Consider the following 20,614-nt stretch of genomic DNA (forward strand, 5'->3'; position numbering starts at 1 on the left):
TTTACTATAGCGTCGCCTCCTAAGTTGTTGGTGATTTTCATGAACTACAGCTGGTGACTTCTCTGTGCCCACATAAATAGAGCCACTAGAGTACCCATTAAAAGGTAGATGGAACAGTGGTGTCCAGCAAAAACCCAAAAGTGGTATGTAGTAGAAGAAGCAGTGAAGAACAGATCTGCTCTGAAACTGGAGCTTCACCTCTGCATGAGTTTAGATGCTGCAGAAGAAAGAAGCTGCTTCTGCTTTTATTCTCCATCAGTTTAGAAACACATTTTAGTTTAGCTTTAACATCTCCATTCAAAGAATGGAGCAGCAGCCACTAAGCTTATTTTGTTTTTAAAGAAAAGAAGTTTGTGTTCCAATCAGTCACAAAAAAAGAAAAAGTGCAGAAATTATTAAAATTCCAGGACTGCCATGACACGTGTTTCTTACAAAAGTCTGTAAACTTTTGGCTTTACCTACATTCTGCATCATAACCCAACTGCACTTGAGCTTCAGGTCTCGGACACTCTCCTTCAGGATTTTCTGATAAAGGGCAGAATTCATGGCTCCATCAATTATGACAAGTTGTCCAGTTCCAGTGGAAGAGAAGCAGCCCCGGACCATCACACTACCACCACCATGTTTTACTGTTGGTATGGTGTTCTTATGCTGGAATGTGGTGTTAACTTCAGATGTAATATGATCCAAAAAGTTCTACCTTTTACTCATCAAATCACAGAATATTATTCCAAAGGTCTTGAGGTCATATAGATGTTCTTGGTGAATGTGATATGGCCTTTTTTGGTCAGCAGTGGCCTTGCAGCTCTTCCGTGGATGCCATATTTGCCCAGTGTCTTTCTTATTGTATAATTGTGTACATTGACTTTAACTGAAGCAAATGAGGCCTGTAGTTTGTTTTTTCATAGAGATTCGTTTGTGATTTTGTCTTTTTGTCTGTGCTCTCATTGTTGTTCCCTGGAGTCCCAGAGTGACAGCAATGTCTTTTTAACATTTTTCAGACTGATGGATTTCAAAAACTGTACTTTCATTCTGTATTTGAATTTCTATAGAATGTGGCATCATATGGTTTGTTTTAAGACCTTCTAGCCTGCTTCACATTACCAGACAGGTTCTATTAAGTGATGTTTAGATTCTTGCAGTGATCCTGCCTCAGTGTGACTAGTGAAACTGTCAAATGAATTTGGTCAACTGGTTGATTTAGTAACCAACAGGATGAATATTTTATTCACACAGGACCAGGTAGGACTGAACAGTATTTTATCTTTCATAAATAAAATCATCCTAACATTTTGTGTTTACTTGTCTTTGCCTAATATTAAACGTAGTTTGAAGATCTGAAATGTGTGACAAAATGCGTGACAACCAAAAACAGAGGTAACTGGGGGTGCAAGTAGTTTTTCCACAGCACTATTTATGCTTGTGTGTATGTGAGAAACTTACATTGTAGGAAATCTTCTCTGGTTTCAGGTTTAGGAGGTGGAGTAATCCGGAATTTTTTACTACAGAAACAGTTACAGTACAATCACTAATCACAGTAAATAACACATCAGAAAGTGTTGTTGGCGACATCATCATAGTGCAGCTGGTAGCATGGGCGCCATCCAGCATCATTTTGGGAACTTTGGTTTAATCCTTACTTCAGGTGTGTGTAGATGTGTGTGTTACTACATGTGTGTGTAAATGCATAATGCAGCTTTTTAAAATCAATTTCCCATTTATTAAATATATAAAAATGTATTCAAAACCTCTATCATTCATTGAAAAAGAAATCACCGCTCTCAAGAAATCAAACCTAATTACTGGTTGTAGTAACAGCTTTTTGGTCTTTGTCTAATAATAATAGTTTGATAATCTGAAACGTGTAACAAATATGCAAAAATAGATGATAGACATTTTTTGAAAAAACTTACATTGTAGAAAATCTTCTCTGATTTCAGGTTTAGGAGGTGAAATAATCCGGACTTTCTTCACTACAGAAAGAGTTACAGTACAATCACTAATCACAGTAAATAAATATGTAGCAGCTAAGGGAATATACCATGGATCATTTTTCTATTTTATCCTGAGGCCTTTATGCCAGGATGTGTTCAATCTTAGATGACTTTTACAACTCCTAAAAAGAACCTTAAGCTTTTTCCCCCATACTTAAAAGTATCCTGCGCCTATGCCATTCACCATTTGACCTCAAAAAGCAATAATGGTCACAGCTCAGTTCTTTCATCTTATGTGATATCTCAGTTTCTTTTACAACCTTTCTGGAATAAAGAAGCACCAAGGACTGGTACCAGAAGTGACAGAAGAATAATTTACTTTTCCCCCCATTCTGTATGTAAATCAAACATCCTTAACTACATAATTCCAAGTCCGGACTTTCAAAGAACTATGAGGCCTACAACAATTTATTGCCACTTTACCAAACACACACTCACACACACTCATCTGGAATCCCAGTGGCCTGAATCAGGATCTGGCTATGATCTATCAATTTGGTAAAATAACTTGTTTTAATTGTTGTAATTTTCTATGAATAGTATCAGAATATAGACATACTGTCCCCATAATTATACCTTTGATGTATTGGTTCTATTTTGATACTGTCTTTGACTCAAGATATAGTGTTAAGAATTGTTCTACCAATATCCTGTATACAAGGCTAAAGAACATTTGTACTGCATGCTCACACATGTACTGATTTCTGTCTATTAGTCCTGTTTAATCTATATATTGGTATTTAGATTAACTTGCATGTAGGGCGGCAACTTTTCGTCACATGATTTTGAGGAAAGTTCATTTCCCGTTGGCTACATCTACTGCATGCCACACCTCTCTAAATGAGTTGAAAAGAGGCAGCACAGCCATTTAAATGTAGTTCAGAGTAGTTCACAGTTCAACGTTTTTGAAGAATGAGTTAGTTTACAGTTCAAAGAGTTCAGTCCACCCACAGTGGACGCAAAATGCACCTCCCTTTAAAGAGTTAAAGAGTTTGCAGCTGGTGCCAAACGAGTCAGCTCAGTTGATTCAATTCACTGTTCGTATTTTTGCAAGTTTTAATTCGACTTGAATTGTTTGCTTTTAAACTCTACCACCAGTCAGGGTAAAGTTAACATTTGGCTGCATGTAAAAAATCCAACCTCTTCAATGAATTGCACAGCGCAAGGTGACCTTTGTGCTCCACATCTGCATATTTTCAGACTCTTTCAGAAAAGGAGAATGCTTCAGTCAGATTAAAACACCTCAGAATTAACAGTCGTTGGATCGAGGCACCTGGGTAAAGTGTTGCGGTGTGGAAAGCTCAGTTCTCAGCTGATTCAAAATTTTACCAGTTTTCCTGGTAGTTTCCTGGTAGTTTCTCCTTAAAAAATGCTAGTGCTGCCCCGTAAGTGATTATTAGCAATTAACTATATAATTAAATTATTAATTGGTAACCTCGTTTCTACAACAAATATTAGCATCAGAAAATGTTGGAAACATTGGTTCAATCCTTACTTCTTGTCACAGCCTGTAAGAAGTTAGGCATGTTCTCCCAGTGTTGATGTGTATTTATTGATTAATTAAAAATTTAACGTCATGTGTAATTTTGATTACATTCATGATAGAAACGGTAGTTACTCACCACACAAGATTAATCAGATCACAAGTGCAATGTCAAACACAGTCATGAACAATTTTGTATTTCGAGTTCACCTCAATTGCACGTCTTTGGACTGTGGGAGAAAACCCATGCAAACACGGGGAGAACCTCCCAGTGTCGATAAATAAATAAAATGTTGTTAGATGTAAAAGGTTTGTGTTGTTGGATTTGTATGTTTTGTTTGATATTTGAGTACCAAACATTTTGGAGATAGTGGAACATTGATACCTTCATCTGGTATCTTCTCAAACTGCTCTTTCCAGAATTCTTCTACTTTCTCTTTCAGCTGAGATACAGACTCTGTAACTTCATCAAATGAGAGGAAAGGATTGATTGTGATGGCGGGTGATTCTGCAGATCCAGCAGGAGTCGAGAGAGACTGAAAACTCTACATCCAGATAAATAATGTTCACAAAGAGATGAGATGAAACACAAATAATGTATGAGACATGAAGCACAGAGCGATGATTCTCTAAATAACATTACCACTGCTTAATTATCTTTAACATTATTATTATATTTAGTTTATCCAGTTTATTTTTATACTTGTAATTGGACAAGCATCAAAATCCTATATTCTTTATTTATTGAGCACAGTTAGGGAGACTTGTGCCCATTGTGGTTTTAAAAGTTTAAATTGGTAAAGTGTGAAATAGCATTATTTACTTTCTTTAGTTTCTTCTTCATAAGAACAAAAGCACAGCAGCACCTTCAATTTCACCTGCATACTGAAAGTGAACAAATGGAAAACAGCATTGACTGTATTGGAAATGTATTGTCTGTCACCTTATCCTGACCCGCTTATAAAATCTGTTTTTGCATATTGGCACTGTCAATTACACTCAGGGCAAATAGCCAAATATTACAACACAATGAATCAAGGAGTGTACCTGCAGTGGGGGAGGAGTGGGGCACCTGGCCAGCACAATCGTTTCACTCTCTGTGCAAGGGTTAGTGCACACAACCAAGTTTAGTATAATTATTTAGTACAACCCCAATTCCAGTGAAGTTGGGACGTTGTGTAAAACATAAATAAAAACAGAATACGATGATTTGCAAATCCTTTTCAACCCATATTCAATTGAATACACATCAAAGACAAGATATTTAATGTTCAAACGGATAAACTTTATTGTTTTTTTGCAAATATTCGAATTTGATGCCTGCAACACATTCCAAAGAAGTTGGGACAGGGGCAACAAAAGACTGGGAAAGTTGAGGAATGCTCAAAAAACACCTGTTTGGAACATTCCACAGGTGAACAGGTTAATTGGAAACAGGTGAGTGTCATGATTGGGTATAAAGGGAGCATTCCCGAAAGGCTCAGTCGTTCACAAGCAAGGTTCACCACTTTGTGAACAACTGTGTGAGCAAATAGTCCAACAGTTTAAGAACAACGTTTCTCAACGTGCAATTGCAAGGAATTTAGGGATTTCATCATCTACAGTCCATAATATCATCAAAAGATTCAGAGAATCTGGAGAAATCTGTGCAAGTAAGCGGCAAGGCTGAAAACCAACACTGAATGCCTGTGACCTTTGATCCCTCAGGCAGCACTGCATTAAAAACCGACATCATTCTGTAACGGATATTACCACATGGGCTCAGGAACACTTCAGAAAACCATTGTCAGTGAACACAGTTCGTCGCTCCATCTACAAGTGCAAGTTAAAACTCTACCATGCAAAGCGAAAGCCATATATCAACAACACCCAGAAACACCGCCGGCTTCTCTGGGCCCGAGCTCATCTGAGATGGACTGACGCAAAGTGTCCTGTGGTCTGACGAGTCCACATTTCAAATTGTTTTTGGAAATCATGGACGTCGTGTCCTCCGGGCCAAAGAGGAAAAGGACTGTCCGGATTGTTATCAGCGCAAAGTTCAAAAGCTAGCATCTCTGATTATATGGGGGTGTGTTAGTGCCCATGGCATGGGTAACTTGCACATCTGTGAAGGCACTATTAATGCTGAAAGGTACATGCAGGTTTTGGAGCAACATATGCTGCCATCCAAGCAACGTCTTTTTCAGGGACGTCCCTGCTTATTTCAGCAAGACAATGCCAAGCCACCTTCTGCACGTGTTACAACAGCGTGGCTTCGTAGTAAAAGAGTGCGGGTACTAGACTGGCCTGCCTGCAGTCCAGACCTGTCTCCCACTGAAAATGTGTGGTGCATTATGAAGCACAAAATACGACAACGGAGACCCCGTACTGTTGAGCAACTGAAGTTGTACATCAAGCAAGAATGGGAAAGAATTCCACCTACAAAGCTTCAACAATTAGTGTCCTCAGTTCCCAAACGCTTATTAAGTGTTGTTAAAAGGAAAGGTGATGTAACACAGTGGTAAACATGCCCCTGTCCCAACTTCTTTGGAACGTGTTGCAGGCATCAAATTCAAAATGAGTGAATATTTGCAAAACACAATAAAGTTTATCCGTTTGAACATTAAATATCTTGCCTTTCTAGTGTATTCAATTGAATATGGGTTGAAAAGTATTTGCAAATCATCATATTCTGTTCTTATTTATGTTGTACACAACGTCCCAACTTCATTGGAATTGGGGTTGTATTTAGTATAACATTTGAGATGATAGGAGGCTGATTGAAAGCTGAAAGCTTCTGTCCAGTTTTGATAATTGTGGACAATAAAATTATTTACATTTTTAGCATTTAGCAGACGCTTTTATCCAAAGCGACTTACGGTTGTGACAGTATACAATTGAAGCAATTTAGGGTTAAGGACTTTGCTCAAGGGCCTAACAGTGGCAACCTAGCAGTGGTCAGGCTTGAACTGGCAACCTTCTGTTTACTAGACCAATACCTTAACCACTAGGCTACAACTGCCCTAGAATTTTGTAATCATGCCACTTAATCATGCAAAATATTAATTAATTGATTAATTGCCTATTTAATCACAGCTTTATTTAACCACAGCTTTCTATTGGAGTAAACCCACATGTACACAGGGAACAGGCAAACTCAACACAGAAATGACCCTGAAAGCCAGGCCAGGGAATTGAACCCAGGTCCTTCTTGCTGTGAGGCGACAGAGCTACCTATTGCGCCAGCTATCAAATAGCCAGGCCAAAAACAATAACAGCCATTAACACAAAAGCAGCCCATGTTTACAACGTGCTATCTAGCAACAACATGTCTGGAAAATTAGCATAATCTCGTCCACAGCTCCATCAGACTAAATATTGTGGCTGTACACCAAAAAACCCAGCACTGATTTCCCTACCTGTTTACCAGAGATCACCATAATTTGAATATTAAATCTAATCTGTCACTTTGATCTGAGAAAAGTTCTTACTATTACTTATCTTTTTGATGTTACTATCATCAGGTTTTTTATATTTACAATATATTTTATTATATCAGACTGGTGCACCAATAATATAATTATATAACCATTTTATGGTAATTTATTCACATCCCATACACATCCCATATTTCGCCGTCATCCCTGTAAACACAGATCTAATAATAAAATCACCTACATCTCCACCACTGTAGTTTTAGTGCTGTTACCTGGAGGAAATGGATGGGATCCTCTGTGTGTGAAAGCTGCTCCAGTTCAGCATCTTTCTTCTTCAGATCTACAATTTCCTCCTCCAGCTGCTTCAGGACTTTTTCAGCTTCACTCACTTCAGCTTTCTCTCGATCACTGATCAGTTCTTTCACCTCAGAGCATCTTCTCCTAATTAAGTTAATTAGTTTAGTACAGATCCTCTCAATGTTCTTTACTGATGTCTGTGCAGAACACTGTTAGAAGATTCAGAAAAAAGGAAACGTTTATAGATTATTAAATAATATTAATATTATATTTTCTTTAATTAAACATTTTAAATATAATAAGGTGGTTAAGCTAGTCTATGACATGATGTGCATCTTGTCAAATCATTTCAAAAGCCGAAGTTTTTCAACAATTCTATACTGCTGATCATGTTTCTACCTCTTGTAGTTGTAATATTAGCATATATTTTATGCAACAATTTGCCTGGTAACTTGTTGATAATCAATGCATGTGTATGTAAAGCATCTATTTTAAAAGCATAATTAGCTTAATTTCTTTTGATGGTCTATCAGTACTGTCAGAGAGTGCTAAAAAAGTTATGCATCTAAACTAAATCAGTCTATTATAAAGAAATATAAAAATTAAAACTAAATGCACACTGCCAAGGTCAGACTCTCCCATTAACTTGGTTAGTTAAGTAAAAAGTAAAAGGCCAGAATGACTACTGTTACACGAGTCATTCTGCTTGTCTAGAAAAATTAAGTGTGCATGTGATGTTCATGGCTTTAAAATGTAAAATGCACTAGTTTATAATGAAGTACATTTATTTTCTTAAGTGGCCCAGCCACTGATTTTAATTCAAAACCTTAGAAATTACTGTACAGCATCAATTACCAACTAACCAGGCAGAATTTTCTACTGATGTACAAAAATACTTTGTTCAAAACTTTGTTTGTTACCTGAGACCAAAAAGATCAAGTAAATTCTTGCTCAAAGATGGTTCAACCACATAGTGAACAAAAAACAAATATTTAGTTACTGTTATTATATTATATTGTAGTTTTTTATACAAGCCCAAACCAGAAAAAAGTTGGTACATTTCAGGCCTGCAACACATTCCAAAAAAAGTTGGGACAGTAAAGCATTTACCACTTTCTAAATTTGCAATTCCTTTTTACCACAAAGATGTTTTGGCATTGAGGAGAAGATGTGCAACAGTACGGGGTTGTCATTGTTGCATTTTTCAGTTTTCATTGATGCATGGATGTCCCTGGAAAAGATGACGTCTTGAAGGCAGCATATGTCACTGCTCGTGTGGTTGACCGGCTGGCTCGCAGAGTAACCCTTTAGTGTTTCTTAGTTTCTTAGTTTTTTTTTTTTTTTCTATTTTCTCGAATTTTTTCTTTCTCGTAGTTTGTATTTAATTTAGTTCTTAACGCGCTTTCGTTTTTTGCTCTTTCTAACTCGCAAACACAAGAACTCACGCTAACGCTAAGATCACGGATTTTACTGGTATTTCTCTTTCGCTATGGACATCCATGGACTTCTCTGGACATTACTTATGCTGCACTTTCTCCTCTCATGGAGGATTATTCCTACTAATGGAATACATATCTCCGTCGACCAGCGGATTGTTTACTCCAGAGACTTCCTGCTGCAGCTCGGCATAAACAATCAACACGCTATCAATACAGACTCGTTTCCCGAGGAAATACTCCACAAGAACTCATCCCATCACAGTAATGCCATTTACCATAAACAAAAAACAACCAGAAGAGGTAAGAAAAAAGGTGGAATTAGAGCCAGACTAAAGCGGGAAACATGTAAACAAAGACCGCTTCCCCCCATTATCTTAGCCAACGTGCGCTCACTCCGTAATAAGTTAGAGGAGATACAAGCTAACATACACCACCTGCATGAATAGGACTGCGTCTATTCTCGCTTTTACGGAGACTTGGTTAAACAACAACGATTGTAACAGAACATTGCACATAGATGGATTTTCCCCTCCTGTGAGGCTGGATAGGGACGGAGAGCTAACTGGAAAACAACATGTCTGCTTGTATGTAAATACACGCTGGTGTTTGACGGTTGTGGTGAGGGAGAAACTGTGTACCAAAGACATCGAACTCTTGACTGTCTCTCTCCACCCCTACTATCTCCCCAGGGAATTTCCACAGCTATTTCTAATTCTGGTTTACATTCATCCCAGAGCTAACGCTGCCACCGCCATGAAACACATCACAAACACACTGAATAATCTGGAACGTATCTCCCCCGATGCACCTAAATTTATCATGGGTGACTTCAATCACTGCTCCCCTAACAAAGCCCTCAAAGGCTTTCAGCAATATATTACATGCACCACACGTATGGGGAAGACATTGGATAAATGCTTTGGGTCAGTCCCAGATGCTTACAGGTCGGTTGCTCTTCCACCTCTGGGCTCTGCTGACCATAACACCATCCACCTTGTTCCAGCTTACATCCCAACTATTAGAAGAGTTAAGAAAACTGTGTGCAACATGAAGCAGTGGACCACAGATAGTATCTTGGCTCTTCAGGGTTGCTTTGAATCCACTGACTGGAACAACCTTCTAACTCTCTCCAATGATATCAATGAACAAGTGGACACCATATCCTCGTACATCTCCTTCTGCGTAGACAGCATCATCCCCTCAAAAACTGTCATAATCTTCCCCAATAATAAGCCGTGGATCACCAAGGAGCTCAAAGAAGTCCTCAATAAAAAGAAGAGGGTCTTCTTCACTGGCTCCGAATCGGAAAAGAAGGAGGTCAATAAGGAAGTTAGGAGAGCCATAAAAATTGCAAAATTAAAATACAAGAATAAGGTTGAAGAACAGTTCACTCAAGGGAACCTTCGATCAGCTTGGCACGGGCTCAAAAACATGGCCGCCGTGAACACCGCCACTAACCATCGCTCCAATAACATTCAGATAGACGGCAGCAGCCCTGCATCCCTCCCCAACGACCTCAATTGCTTCTACAGCAGGTTTGAGAAAGATAATTCGACCCAACTGGAAGAGATCAGGACCACACTTCAATCTTCGAGCGGCACACTCACCTTCAGCAGTGCCGAGGTGACGAGAGCCCTGAGGAAGACCAGAGAGACCAGTTCACCTGGTTCGGACAACATCAGTGGTCGTGTGTTAAAGTATTGCGCAGAACAGCTAGGTGGTGTTTTTCAGATCCTGTTCCAAAGCTCTTTTGACAGTGGTATAGTCCCACGGCTATGGAAGCACTCAACAATCATTCCCATCCCCAAGAAAAGTACAGCCAAGCTATTTAATGACTTCAGACCTGTGGCTCTCACCTCACTCGTTATGAAAGCTATGGAGAGGATTGTCAAACACCACATCATTGGAGCCACAAACTCACAGATGGACCCTCTCCAGTTTGCTTATAGCACGAGCAAGGGCGTCGATGATGCAAAGGTATTCATTCTGGACACAATTCATAGATACATGGAACGCCCAAACACTTCAGCCAGACTCCTGTTTGCAGATTTTTCTTCGGCCTTCAATACTCTCCAGCCTCACATACTGGCACACAAGCTCTCATCCCAATTTCACCTGGAGGATCAGCTCATTCGGTGGTTACTGAATTTTCTAACCCATAGATCACAGAGAGTGCTGGTCAATAATGTCTATTCCGACCTTCAATATACGTCTACTGGCTCTCCTCAGGGCTGTGTCCTCTCTCCACTTCTCTTTATCTTATATACTGATGACTGCAGATCCACGCAACCCAACTCCTTCCTGGTTAAGTATGCCGACGATACAGTTCTTCTGTTTATGCTGTCGGGCGCATCACAGACCCATGGTCCAGCTCTCCAGGAGTTTGTGAACTGGTGTGACAACTCATGCCTTGAGTTGAATGTCAGCAAGACCAAGGAGATGGTGATAACCTTCTCCAATAAAAAAAAAACAAAAAACACAGAGCTAGCTTCTGCAGTCACCACCTTAATCCATGGCATGCCTGTTGAATTGGTGGAGGAATATAAATATCTGGGTACCATCTTCGACAGTCAGCTGAACTTCTCAGCCAATACGGAGGAGATTCTCAGGAAGTGTCATCAGAGACAGTACCTCCTCAGGAAGCTCAAATCCTTTGGCGTGAGTAAAAACATCATGCAGACATTCTACTACTTATTCATTGAGAGTATCACCACCTTCTCTATGACCTGCTGGTTCCATTCAACCAGCCTTCAGAATAGGAATCGCCTACAGAGGAACATTACAATCTGCGGGAAAACCATTGGACTGCCACTCAGAAATCTGTCTGTAGTGTACGAACATTTAACACGCAGGGTAGCACATCGGATTACCCAAGACCCCTCTCATGCTCTACACTTAGCGTTTGAGTGGCTGCCCTCAGGTCGCCGGCTTCGCTGTCCGGCGTGCAAGACTCAAAGGAGAAGGGCAACTTTTGTACCCAGAGCCGTCCAGCTCCTAAACTCAAGGCCTTTCCATTCAAACACTTTCTCGTAATACCTCATTGCAATTTGCACTACTGTGTGTATATACCTAACAGTCAGTCACTTTATATCTTGTATTTAATTACTTAGTCACTTTATATTCATATTTCAATATGAATTCGATCTATGTCTTTGTTGCTCTGTGTGCCCTTAATTGCCCCTCGGGGATGAATAAAGTTTTCTGAATCTGAATATGCTGCTCTAAGATCTTAATATACTTTTCTGTATTAATGCTGCATCACCAAAGTGTAAATTACCTTTACCAAGGGCACTGACACAGCCCCATACCATGACAGTCCCTGGTACTGACATATCCCATACCATGACATTTTGGACTTGTGGCTGGTAACAGTCTGGATGGTCCTTTTTGTCTTTGGTCCGGAGCACACAGTGTCTATTAAAAAAAAAAAAAAGAGAAACGACCTGGAATGCTGATTCATCTGACCACAGTACATGTTTCTACTGTGTGATGGTCCATCCTAGATGTCTCCAAACCCAGGGAAGTCAACTTCTGGACTTGGTTAACATAAGGCTTCTCTTTTACACAGTAAAGTTTTAAGTATCATTTGTGCAGTAACTCTCTATTGTAGTGCTTGATAAAGGTTTGATACACTAATCCCTCACCCATGTGGTTATATCAGCTATTGTTGAGTGGCGGTTCTTGATGCAGTGCCGTCTGAAGGATTGAAGATCATGGGCGTTCAGCTTAAGCTTGTGCCCTTGGCCTTTACGCACTGAAATTTCTCCTGATTCCTTGAATGGTTTAATGATATTATGCACTGTAGAGGAAGAAATATAAAAATCCCTTCCAATCTCTTTTTGAGGTTCGTTGTTTTTAAACATTTCAATCATTTTCTTACACATTTGTTGAAAAACTGGATCCTCTGATCATCTTTGCTCATCAAAGACTCAGTCTTTTCCTTTTGTACCAAACCATGATTACAATCACCTGTTGATTCTGTTTGGAATCACATCATTATTTAGTTTTTTCACCTCATTACTAGCCCTAAATTGCCCCCATCCCAACTTTTTTTTAAATGTGTTGCAAGCATGAAATGTAGGAATGGATGTTTATTAATAAATGAAATGAAATTAAGCAGATAAAACATGAAATATCTCAGGTTAATCCTGTTTGCAATCAAATAAAGTCAAAGTAAATGTAAGGAACACTGTGTTTTTATTTTATTTGCATTTTCCATACTGTCCCAACTTTTTCTGATTAAGGGTTGTATTTTTGTGTAGATTATTTTCCTTTGTTAGAGTGAAATTAAATATCCCTTTCAGAATTTAAGTTTCTGGTCATATTGATACAAATTCCAAGCTGTAACAATCACTGATATAAACATATTTTTAATGCATGGCAGTGTTTGGTTAAATGGAGGAGAGTCTGACTGATCCTGAGAGCTTTTTGTTTATCAGACTTACTTTGTGAGACTCCACAGCAATTATCAGCTCATTAAGTTCCTTCTCTCTGTTCTGGATTTTCTCCTGGAATTTTCTCTGGATCTCCAGCAGCTGCTTCTACACAGAATAATAATTCAGAATTTACTTGTATTCTGTACCAGCACCACACAAACAATATGCAAAGCTGTTCAAACATGGGTGATTCATAGAAAACAGTATGTGACTCTGTACCTAATTGTATTAATAAAATTAATTAATAAAATATAAAAACTTTTAAGAAGCACAAGCTGGTTAAAGCCTCCAGACGACTCCAGGATCAGATCTGCTCTCGGCTTGATAAACTGCTGGACGTTCACTGTCATACCGATCATCAAAAAAATGTTGTTGGCAAATGTTGTTTTTATTTTTAGCTTCTAACTTATTCTGATCTAGAGTTATTGAAGTTGGAGTAAAAATAGTCGATGTTGGTCTCCAAAGCTTTTCAACACAAAAAAACCTTATATTGCAAAAATATGTAAGATAAATTATTTGTACTTTATAGCAGCCCCGGTTCTGGGGCAGTAAATCATAATGGCTGGGCATGTCGTTAGTCATAGTTTTAAAGCCAGAACTTTATTCAGGGCTTGATTTGTGGAGGGATGATGACAGCAGAGCTAATGATACTGGTTTAAATTGAAATATGATATAAAGAAATAAAAGGTTGCATGTGTCTTTAAAATTAAACTTAAAACCTAATCACAAACATGAGCTAACACTGGTGGTGTCTGACTTGACATGGAGGAGCCATCCGAATTTTTTTTAAATCAGAAAACGATGCATTACATACAATGTATGTTTATTAAATGTACAATTCACACAAAAACATACAGAAAGACATCAAGTAAAGTCCAACAGATTAGCTGCTACTAACTAGCAGCTAACTGCTGATAAAAAAAAAAAATAATAATGCACACACACACACACACACACACACATGCAAACTGAATCACTGTCCGAAACGACTCTTTTCAAACGAATTATTCATTGGAATCGAATCTGGAAGCTGTGCTCTTATCTGTGTTAAAGATTCATTCATTTTGCTTACAAATGAACTGAGATTAATTCATGGTTTAAGTCTTAAAAACAGCTATATAAACCAATCAGAGCTTCCAAATTCAGATTCAATTTCTCTCTTGATTGATTATGAAGACATACAGTAAGTGACAGCTTAATGAATGAATTACCAGTTTCAGCTTTTTACAGAGGAAGCCGAGAGAATAAATGATCTGAGACAGTTTTCATTTGGTGGACAAACACAGTTAGAAAGGGATTTATTTATTCTGGAAACATATAAGGTGGCCTTCAGGAAGAAAAACAAGGTGATTTTATCCCTAATGGAACAACACATGGATATAAATGTATAACTCAGGTAAGCAGCGGTTATGATTTTATGCTGCTATGTGGTTGATCTGGGTCACGGTGCTGTTGTCTAACTTGTGCTTTCACTTTGCAGTGATAGCAAAACATTATCAAATATTGAACTTTTTCGGATTTTTTTGATGTTAATTAATTTGAAGTAACACAGCAGAAATGTGATTGTGAGATTCTGCTGGTTTGTTTAATATAAATATTGTCAATATAAATACAAACACAGATTGTAATAATACAAAATATGAATACTGTACTCAGTCAGAATTTATCAGAACTACAGTGTTTGGTGTTTATATAACTGAAAAACAAAATAAGCTAAAATACAGTCAGTGGCCTGCCATTGTACTTTACGTTTACAATATATCATATCGTATATCACCACTTCTTAAAAGCATATCGAGATATTAGTACAGTGGAACCTCGGTATACGTCTGCTTTGGTATAAGTCCAACTTGGTATACGTCCTGTTTGGATAAGAAAAATTTAGCTTGGTATACGACCTTTATTTGAAATACGACTCGCGTGATAGAACTTGTACGGGTTAAAATCAGTCACGACACCGCGCACTACTCTTGTTTAACTCTCGCGAGATAAAGCCACGAGTGTCATTACGCCAGTTGCTCTCATTCAGTAAAAAACCCATGCTATAACTCTATAGCTATAACGCGTTATATAATTCTCAGGTACTGTAGTCCTGTTAACGGTGCGCCGTGTTGCTAGGCAACATGAGGGCGAACATAACATTTGCAAACTATTACACTATTTCTTGGACAAAACACCCGCTTTATGATTAGGATTACTGTTTATATAAATCTGGACATTTCCATGTATAGTACATGACTTAAAATAGTGTTCAACCAAGTTTGTACAGTTTATTTTTGTTTTCTTTTCAGTGGCGTATTAATATGGAATGATGTGAGGTGGTCATAGGTGCGCTTATATCGGGGATTTTACAACGGCTTTGAACGCAGCTCAGCCAATCAGATTTTAGGACTGGAACTATCCATTTTTTTATACAACCCCATCAACGTATAATATGCCAATAACAATAGGATTTTTTTCATGGGAACGGATTAATCATTTTCCCCTTATTTCCTATGGGAAAAATTTGTTTGGTATACATCCTGTTTGGTATAAGTCCAAGGATCTGGAAAGGATTAAGGACGTATGGTACCGAGGTTCCACTGTATTTTAGTTATATCGCACAGCCCTAATCTCAATATGCTTTTTGTAAGTGGCGATATACCATACAATAAAATCTGGAGGCTCAATGCCCACACTCTAGTAAAATGTTTGTAATAAAGCATATTAGTACATTAGTTGTTACTTGTTAAAGAGAGCTGTATAATATTTTACCTGTTTTTCAGCTCTTTCTCCTTCAGCTGATATTGTATCATGTCCTTTATGATCATCCATGGTGCACAACAGGCAGATACACTGCTGATCAGTACGACAGTAAACCTCCAGCAGTTTATCATGCTGAGAGCAGATCTGATCCTGGAGTCGTCTGGAGGCTTTAACCAGCTTGTGCTTCTTAAAAGCAGGAGATTCATAGTGAGGCTGGAGGTGAGTTTCACAGTAAGAGGCCAAACACACCAGACAGGATTTAACAGCTTTGTATTTTCTCCCAGTACAGAAATCACACTCCACATCTTCAGGTCCAATAGAAAGTGCAACTTGGGTTTTTTTCTTCTTCAGTTTCTCCACAACTCCAGCTAGAATGGTGTTTTCACTCACAGCAGGTCTTGAAGTGAAGGTTTCTTTACACTGTGGACAGCTGTATGTTCCTTTATCATCCTCCTGATCCCAGTGTTTATTGATACACACTATACAGAAACTGTGTCCACATGATGTAGTTACTGGATCCTTCAGTGTGTCCAGACAGACTGAACAGGTAAACTTGTCCTGAGCTACTGAAATATTTGACTCAGCCATTTTTCTGCATGTAAACAGAAACACCAGTAAACACAGCAAGTCATTTACAGCAGCTCAGACTTCCTGGTTTAGTTTGTGTTTAGTTCAAAACAAGTGAGTTTAAAGTAAATCAACAATTTTAACTACATAAAGTAACAATAAAATGTAATAAACAGAAGTGATATAAACTCACCTGCAATCAGAAACTCAAATTACCAACAAAACTACAAACACAGACACGAAACAGATCTGCACTCGGACTGAACAGGATCAGATCAGTTTCACTTTTTTATTTCTGCTGAACTAAAGGTGGGAGGAGAGAGAGAGAGAGAGAGAGAGAGAGAGAGAGAGAGAGAGAGAGAGAGAGAGAGAGAGAGAGAGAGAGACTTTTTATATTCCTTTATTTTCAATAAATAGTCGTGTAATCAATAAATTAATGAATATTTAACATTGAAAAAAGATCCCCAGTAAAATAGCTCAGGTAAAATAAAAAAGAGAGTTCTTCATCCACAATCGAGCACCGAGCCTCCTCACAGCACCATATGTTCTCAAAACTGTCCATGTTCCCTGTATTCTTATAAAAATGTATTTATAAAAAGTCTTTTGAGCATTGTTGATGCATCACAGTCAGTATCTTGCTTGACCAAGAATAAAATTAATCAATTGGCACTTGTGCCAGTCACTCTTAACATACTTAAAGTACTTCTACTCCCATTCTTCGTTCTGTTTGAAGGATTCCATGGGCTGCTGCTCTCCACACTCTGAGGGATCCAGTGTAGGCCATCCCCAAAGATTGCACTGGACAACAATGTTCTGTTTCCTTGAATTTTTTTTGGAGACAGACCCATTTGAGCTGAACACAAATGTAGTTTCTGATTGTCTGTATCACATAGAAATTTTGAGAAACATGAGATTATGTTTTACTGATTATAACACATTCAAATCTTACACGTGTCATTCGTTCAACTGAGCTAAAAGTGTTTTGCTGCAGATTTTCGTTTCTACTCAACATCTGGTGCATCTCGTATTAGTGTCCAGCAATAGTCAGCCAGCATTGACAAATTCCAGTGGCCTTGGTAACATTTTTCCATTGTGGCAATGTCTTGGTGAAAGCATTCGCCATGCTCATCACTTACTGCACCAAGATTAGGGAAGAAATCCAAGTGTCAATGCAGGAAATGAATTTTCAGTGACATTGTACTTCATCACTCCGTAAGCTTGGAGAAGGTTGTCAACCAGTTTGATGAAGTTTGGCAGTCAATAGCTAGATAGAAAGAAAATTTTCAGCAACATCCTGGAATGATTTCCAAGTGATTTTCTCAGTTGGTATTAGTTATTCTTGGGAACACTTCCCCCTTTTTGTTCATTGCTTTCATAAACTTTTTCATCAGCCAGAGTTTTATGTCAAGTGGTTTATGTGCCATATTCTTTCTGCCCTGGGGTCAAATTCTGATGAATTGGCCAGTTCTTTTTAGTGTAATATGATTCTTCTTATGACTGTCCCAATTGCAAATGAAGCAGCAATGCATGGTATATCTGAGCTGCAATCCAAGAAACAGTGTCACTTCACTCTAAATCTCCAATGTTTCAGTTGTAGTTGCTGTACTTGATGTTTTTCAACAATAGTTCCATGTTCTGATATGTTTCCTTCATGTGTGCAGCATACCAACAGGTACTAAAGGATAGACATTGGGTGTGTTCGAAAAGCTAGCTCTCTCTCTACATAGACGCATTTTACGTCATCCTGTGTGCGCTCCCAAGAAGGAGGCTGTTTGAAATCCTAGATGCCTTAATATCCTCACTACTGAGGCATCTTAAAATTTCAATGTTATTTTGGCTCAAGAATGAGTGAGCATCCGACGCTGCCTTAGTGATCAAGGCAATCCCAGCATTCATTGCGGGTCGGGTGCTCTTCTCTCACAGAAAAATAAACATGGCTGACAGGGCTTACAAACGTAAATAAAATATTACTGATTTTTAACTTCAGTTAAGTTTTTATTTGCAAGTTTGAGCTTGTCAGGAAATGTAACCGTTATCGGTACATGAAGAGAGATGTTATATTGACGGTAGCGTGCTGTGCTACCTCAGTTCATTGGTTTTAATGGCAAGATGCTAAATTCTAAACGCGAAACCCGATGGAATCGCTGTCTAAGTAGTGCGTTCGAATAACCTGACTTATAAGTCATTGACTTATTAGAATCCTCTCCACTGAGGCACTGTTAGCTCTGTTGCCATTTCTTCTGCCGTCTGCTCTGAGAGTTTTGGCAGGTCACAGATGAAATTCTCCTCTATTACTGGTGCCACTTGTTAGGGTGCCTGCGACGGCTGGTGAAAATACCATCAGCTCCCAGCGTCGCAGGCGTTACAGAACAACAAAGAGCTTGGCCTCAAATAGCAGGCCAGCTCGTTAGGGGCGAACGACCTGCACCTGCGATCTCCCTATTTAAGGGGGCGTCGCCAGGTTACAGGCGACGCACCTTTATCTTTTGTTTCCACTCAATGACTGCACAAGTCGCTTCTTTTATAGGGACAGTTTCGGTTCCCCGGGCGCTAAATAGGGCGGTCGGGTGTGTAAGTCGTAAGACTGAGGTATTGTAGGGTTTTGGTTCTATTTTTAGGGAAAGATTGGTGCGACTTCGTGCAGCCCTCGCGCTGCCGTTTGTTTACGGCGTTTTGCATTAAAGCCCCTTCTGTGCGGTTAGCTTGTGGCTAATGGTAGCCCCGCAACCGCTTTTTCACAAGCCTTTTATAGCCTGAACTTTCAGGTGGGTTCAACACTGCCGGGTTGGCCGTGTGGACTAAGCCATAGCGTCATCCACTTTTACAGTCCCGGTTCGAATCCACGCTACAGTTAGCGTCCTCCCTTTTTCTAACTTCCGATCGGTTTCTTCCCAGCGGCATTAACTTACCGCTGGTGACAAAACCGGTTCGGCTGTAGTCCCAGTTCCCGATTAATTTCACGTTAGCGATCCCGGAAGATTATCCTGGGATCTGTCGCCCTCAGCGCTTCTTTTAAGCACGAGGGCTTCTTCGTTTACTCGCTGTGAAATAGCGCAGCGAGCAGCGCGAACGCCTCTCACTCAGGCGATCCAGGTTCGCGCCTCGCGCTTTTGCTTTCGTTTTTTCCATTATTCTTTTCTCTCTTTTTCAGTTGCCTGCGACGCCAGCGGCTTCACTCGGGAATTCTGCCCGAGTTGTTTTCTGTGCCTGTTTTTGTGTTTTGATTATTATTTATTGTTAAATAAAAGAACACCTTTCTCCGCATCTTTGGGTCCCTAGTCTCTCTCATTATAACAGAAAGGTGCGTCCAGTAATATGGACCCAGCGGAGAACCCCCCTATTTCTGACGTTCTACGTCACCAGGGGATAGCCTTAGGGAGACACGAGCTGGCACTCAATGAGCTGGCCAATCGTTTGACCGAAATTGTCCAGCTACTACCTTCACTGGGTGCCAGTCCTGACCGCCAGACCCCGCCTTCTCCCGTGTACCCTACAACGACCTCAGGTGTAGAGACCCCCATTCCGCCCCCCGAACGTTTTTCGGGGGAGGCAAAAAAATGTAGGGGATTTCTCCTGCAGTGCTCCCTCACCTTTGAGCTGCAGCCTTCCCGTTTTCCATCTGAGCGCTCAAAGGTCGCGTATATTATTTCACTGCTCACCGGCAAAGCCCTAGAGTGGGCCACTGCTCTCTGGGAGCAGGACGCCCCCGAGTGTGCCTCAGAGCTCGCCTTCAAGGAGGCGCTGAAGGACACTTTCTTCCACCCAACGGGAGGAAGAGAGGCTGGCCCGCGTTTGCTTGAGCTGTCCCAAGGAGGACGCTCCGTCGCTGAGTATGTGATTGAGTTTCGCACTCTAGCAGCCGAATGTGGTTGGGATGAGGGGGCGCTGCTTGCCATTTTCCATCGCGGCCTGGGGGAGAAAATTAAGGATGAGCTGGCCACTCGTGAGCTCCCCACCACACTTAAGGCCTTTTACACACTGGCCACTTCAATCGACACTAGACTCCGACAGCGAGCTCGGGAGCGAGGGTCTCATCCACCCTTTGTCCGGCCTCAGAGCTCGCCCCGGTCCGTGTTCCGTGACCAGGATCCCGAGCCCATGCAACTGGGATTGACCCGGGGGCCCACACCACCATCTTTCGACTCTCCCTCGAGGGGCCGGGCTCGGTTAAACGAGTAGGCCACTCTCGAGGCAGGGAGTCGAGGGTGGGCCGATCCATAATCCCTGATCATGGTCT

General features: G+C 40.0%; 1 protein-coding gene and 1 pseudogene across 2 annotated transcripts in view; one reads left to right on the forward strand and one right to left on the reverse strand.

Annotated features, from left to right (window-relative positions):
- Positions 1 to 16,431, reverse strand: part of LOC134312491 (tripartite motif-containing protein 16-like) — a 41,686-nt gene extending 25,255 nt beyond the window's left edge. Inside the window, exons 1-6 of one of the 2 annotated variants that reach the window (XM_062994483.1) lie at positions 15,820 to 16,431; positions 13,075 to 13,170; positions 7,166 to 7,399; positions 3,855 to 4,022; positions 2,418 to 2,442; positions 1,914 to 1,964 (exon numbers count right to left, since the gene is read on the reverse strand). In XM_062994483.1, the coding sequence (XP_062850553.1) occupies positions 1,914 to 1,964; positions 2,418 to 2,442; positions 3,855 to 4,022; positions 7,166 to 7,399; positions 13,075 to 13,170; positions 15,820 to 16,398 (1,153 nt within the window). In that variant the 5' untranslated portion in view covers positions 16,399 to 16,431. The remainder of the gene's footprint in view (positions 1 to 1,913; positions 1,965 to 2,417; positions 2,443 to 3,854; positions 4,023 to 7,165; positions 7,400 to 13,074; positions 13,171 to 15,819) is intronic. The other variant, XM_062994482.1, reaches the window with a different exon arrangement.
- LOC134312489 (tripartite motif-containing protein 16-like) overlaps positions 1 to 20,614 on the forward strand; it is a 210,840-nt pseudogene that overhangs the window by 36,785 nt on the left and 153,441 nt on the right.

The sequence above is a fragment of the Trichomycterus rosablanca genome, chromosome 4 (assembly GCF_030014385.1).
Source record: "Trichomycterus rosablanca isolate fTriRos1 chromosome 4, fTriRos1.hap1, whole genome shotgun sequence".
Lineage (NCBI taxonomy): Eukaryota > Metazoa > Chordata > Actinopteri > Siluriformes > Trichomycteridae > Trichomycterus > Trichomycterus rosablanca.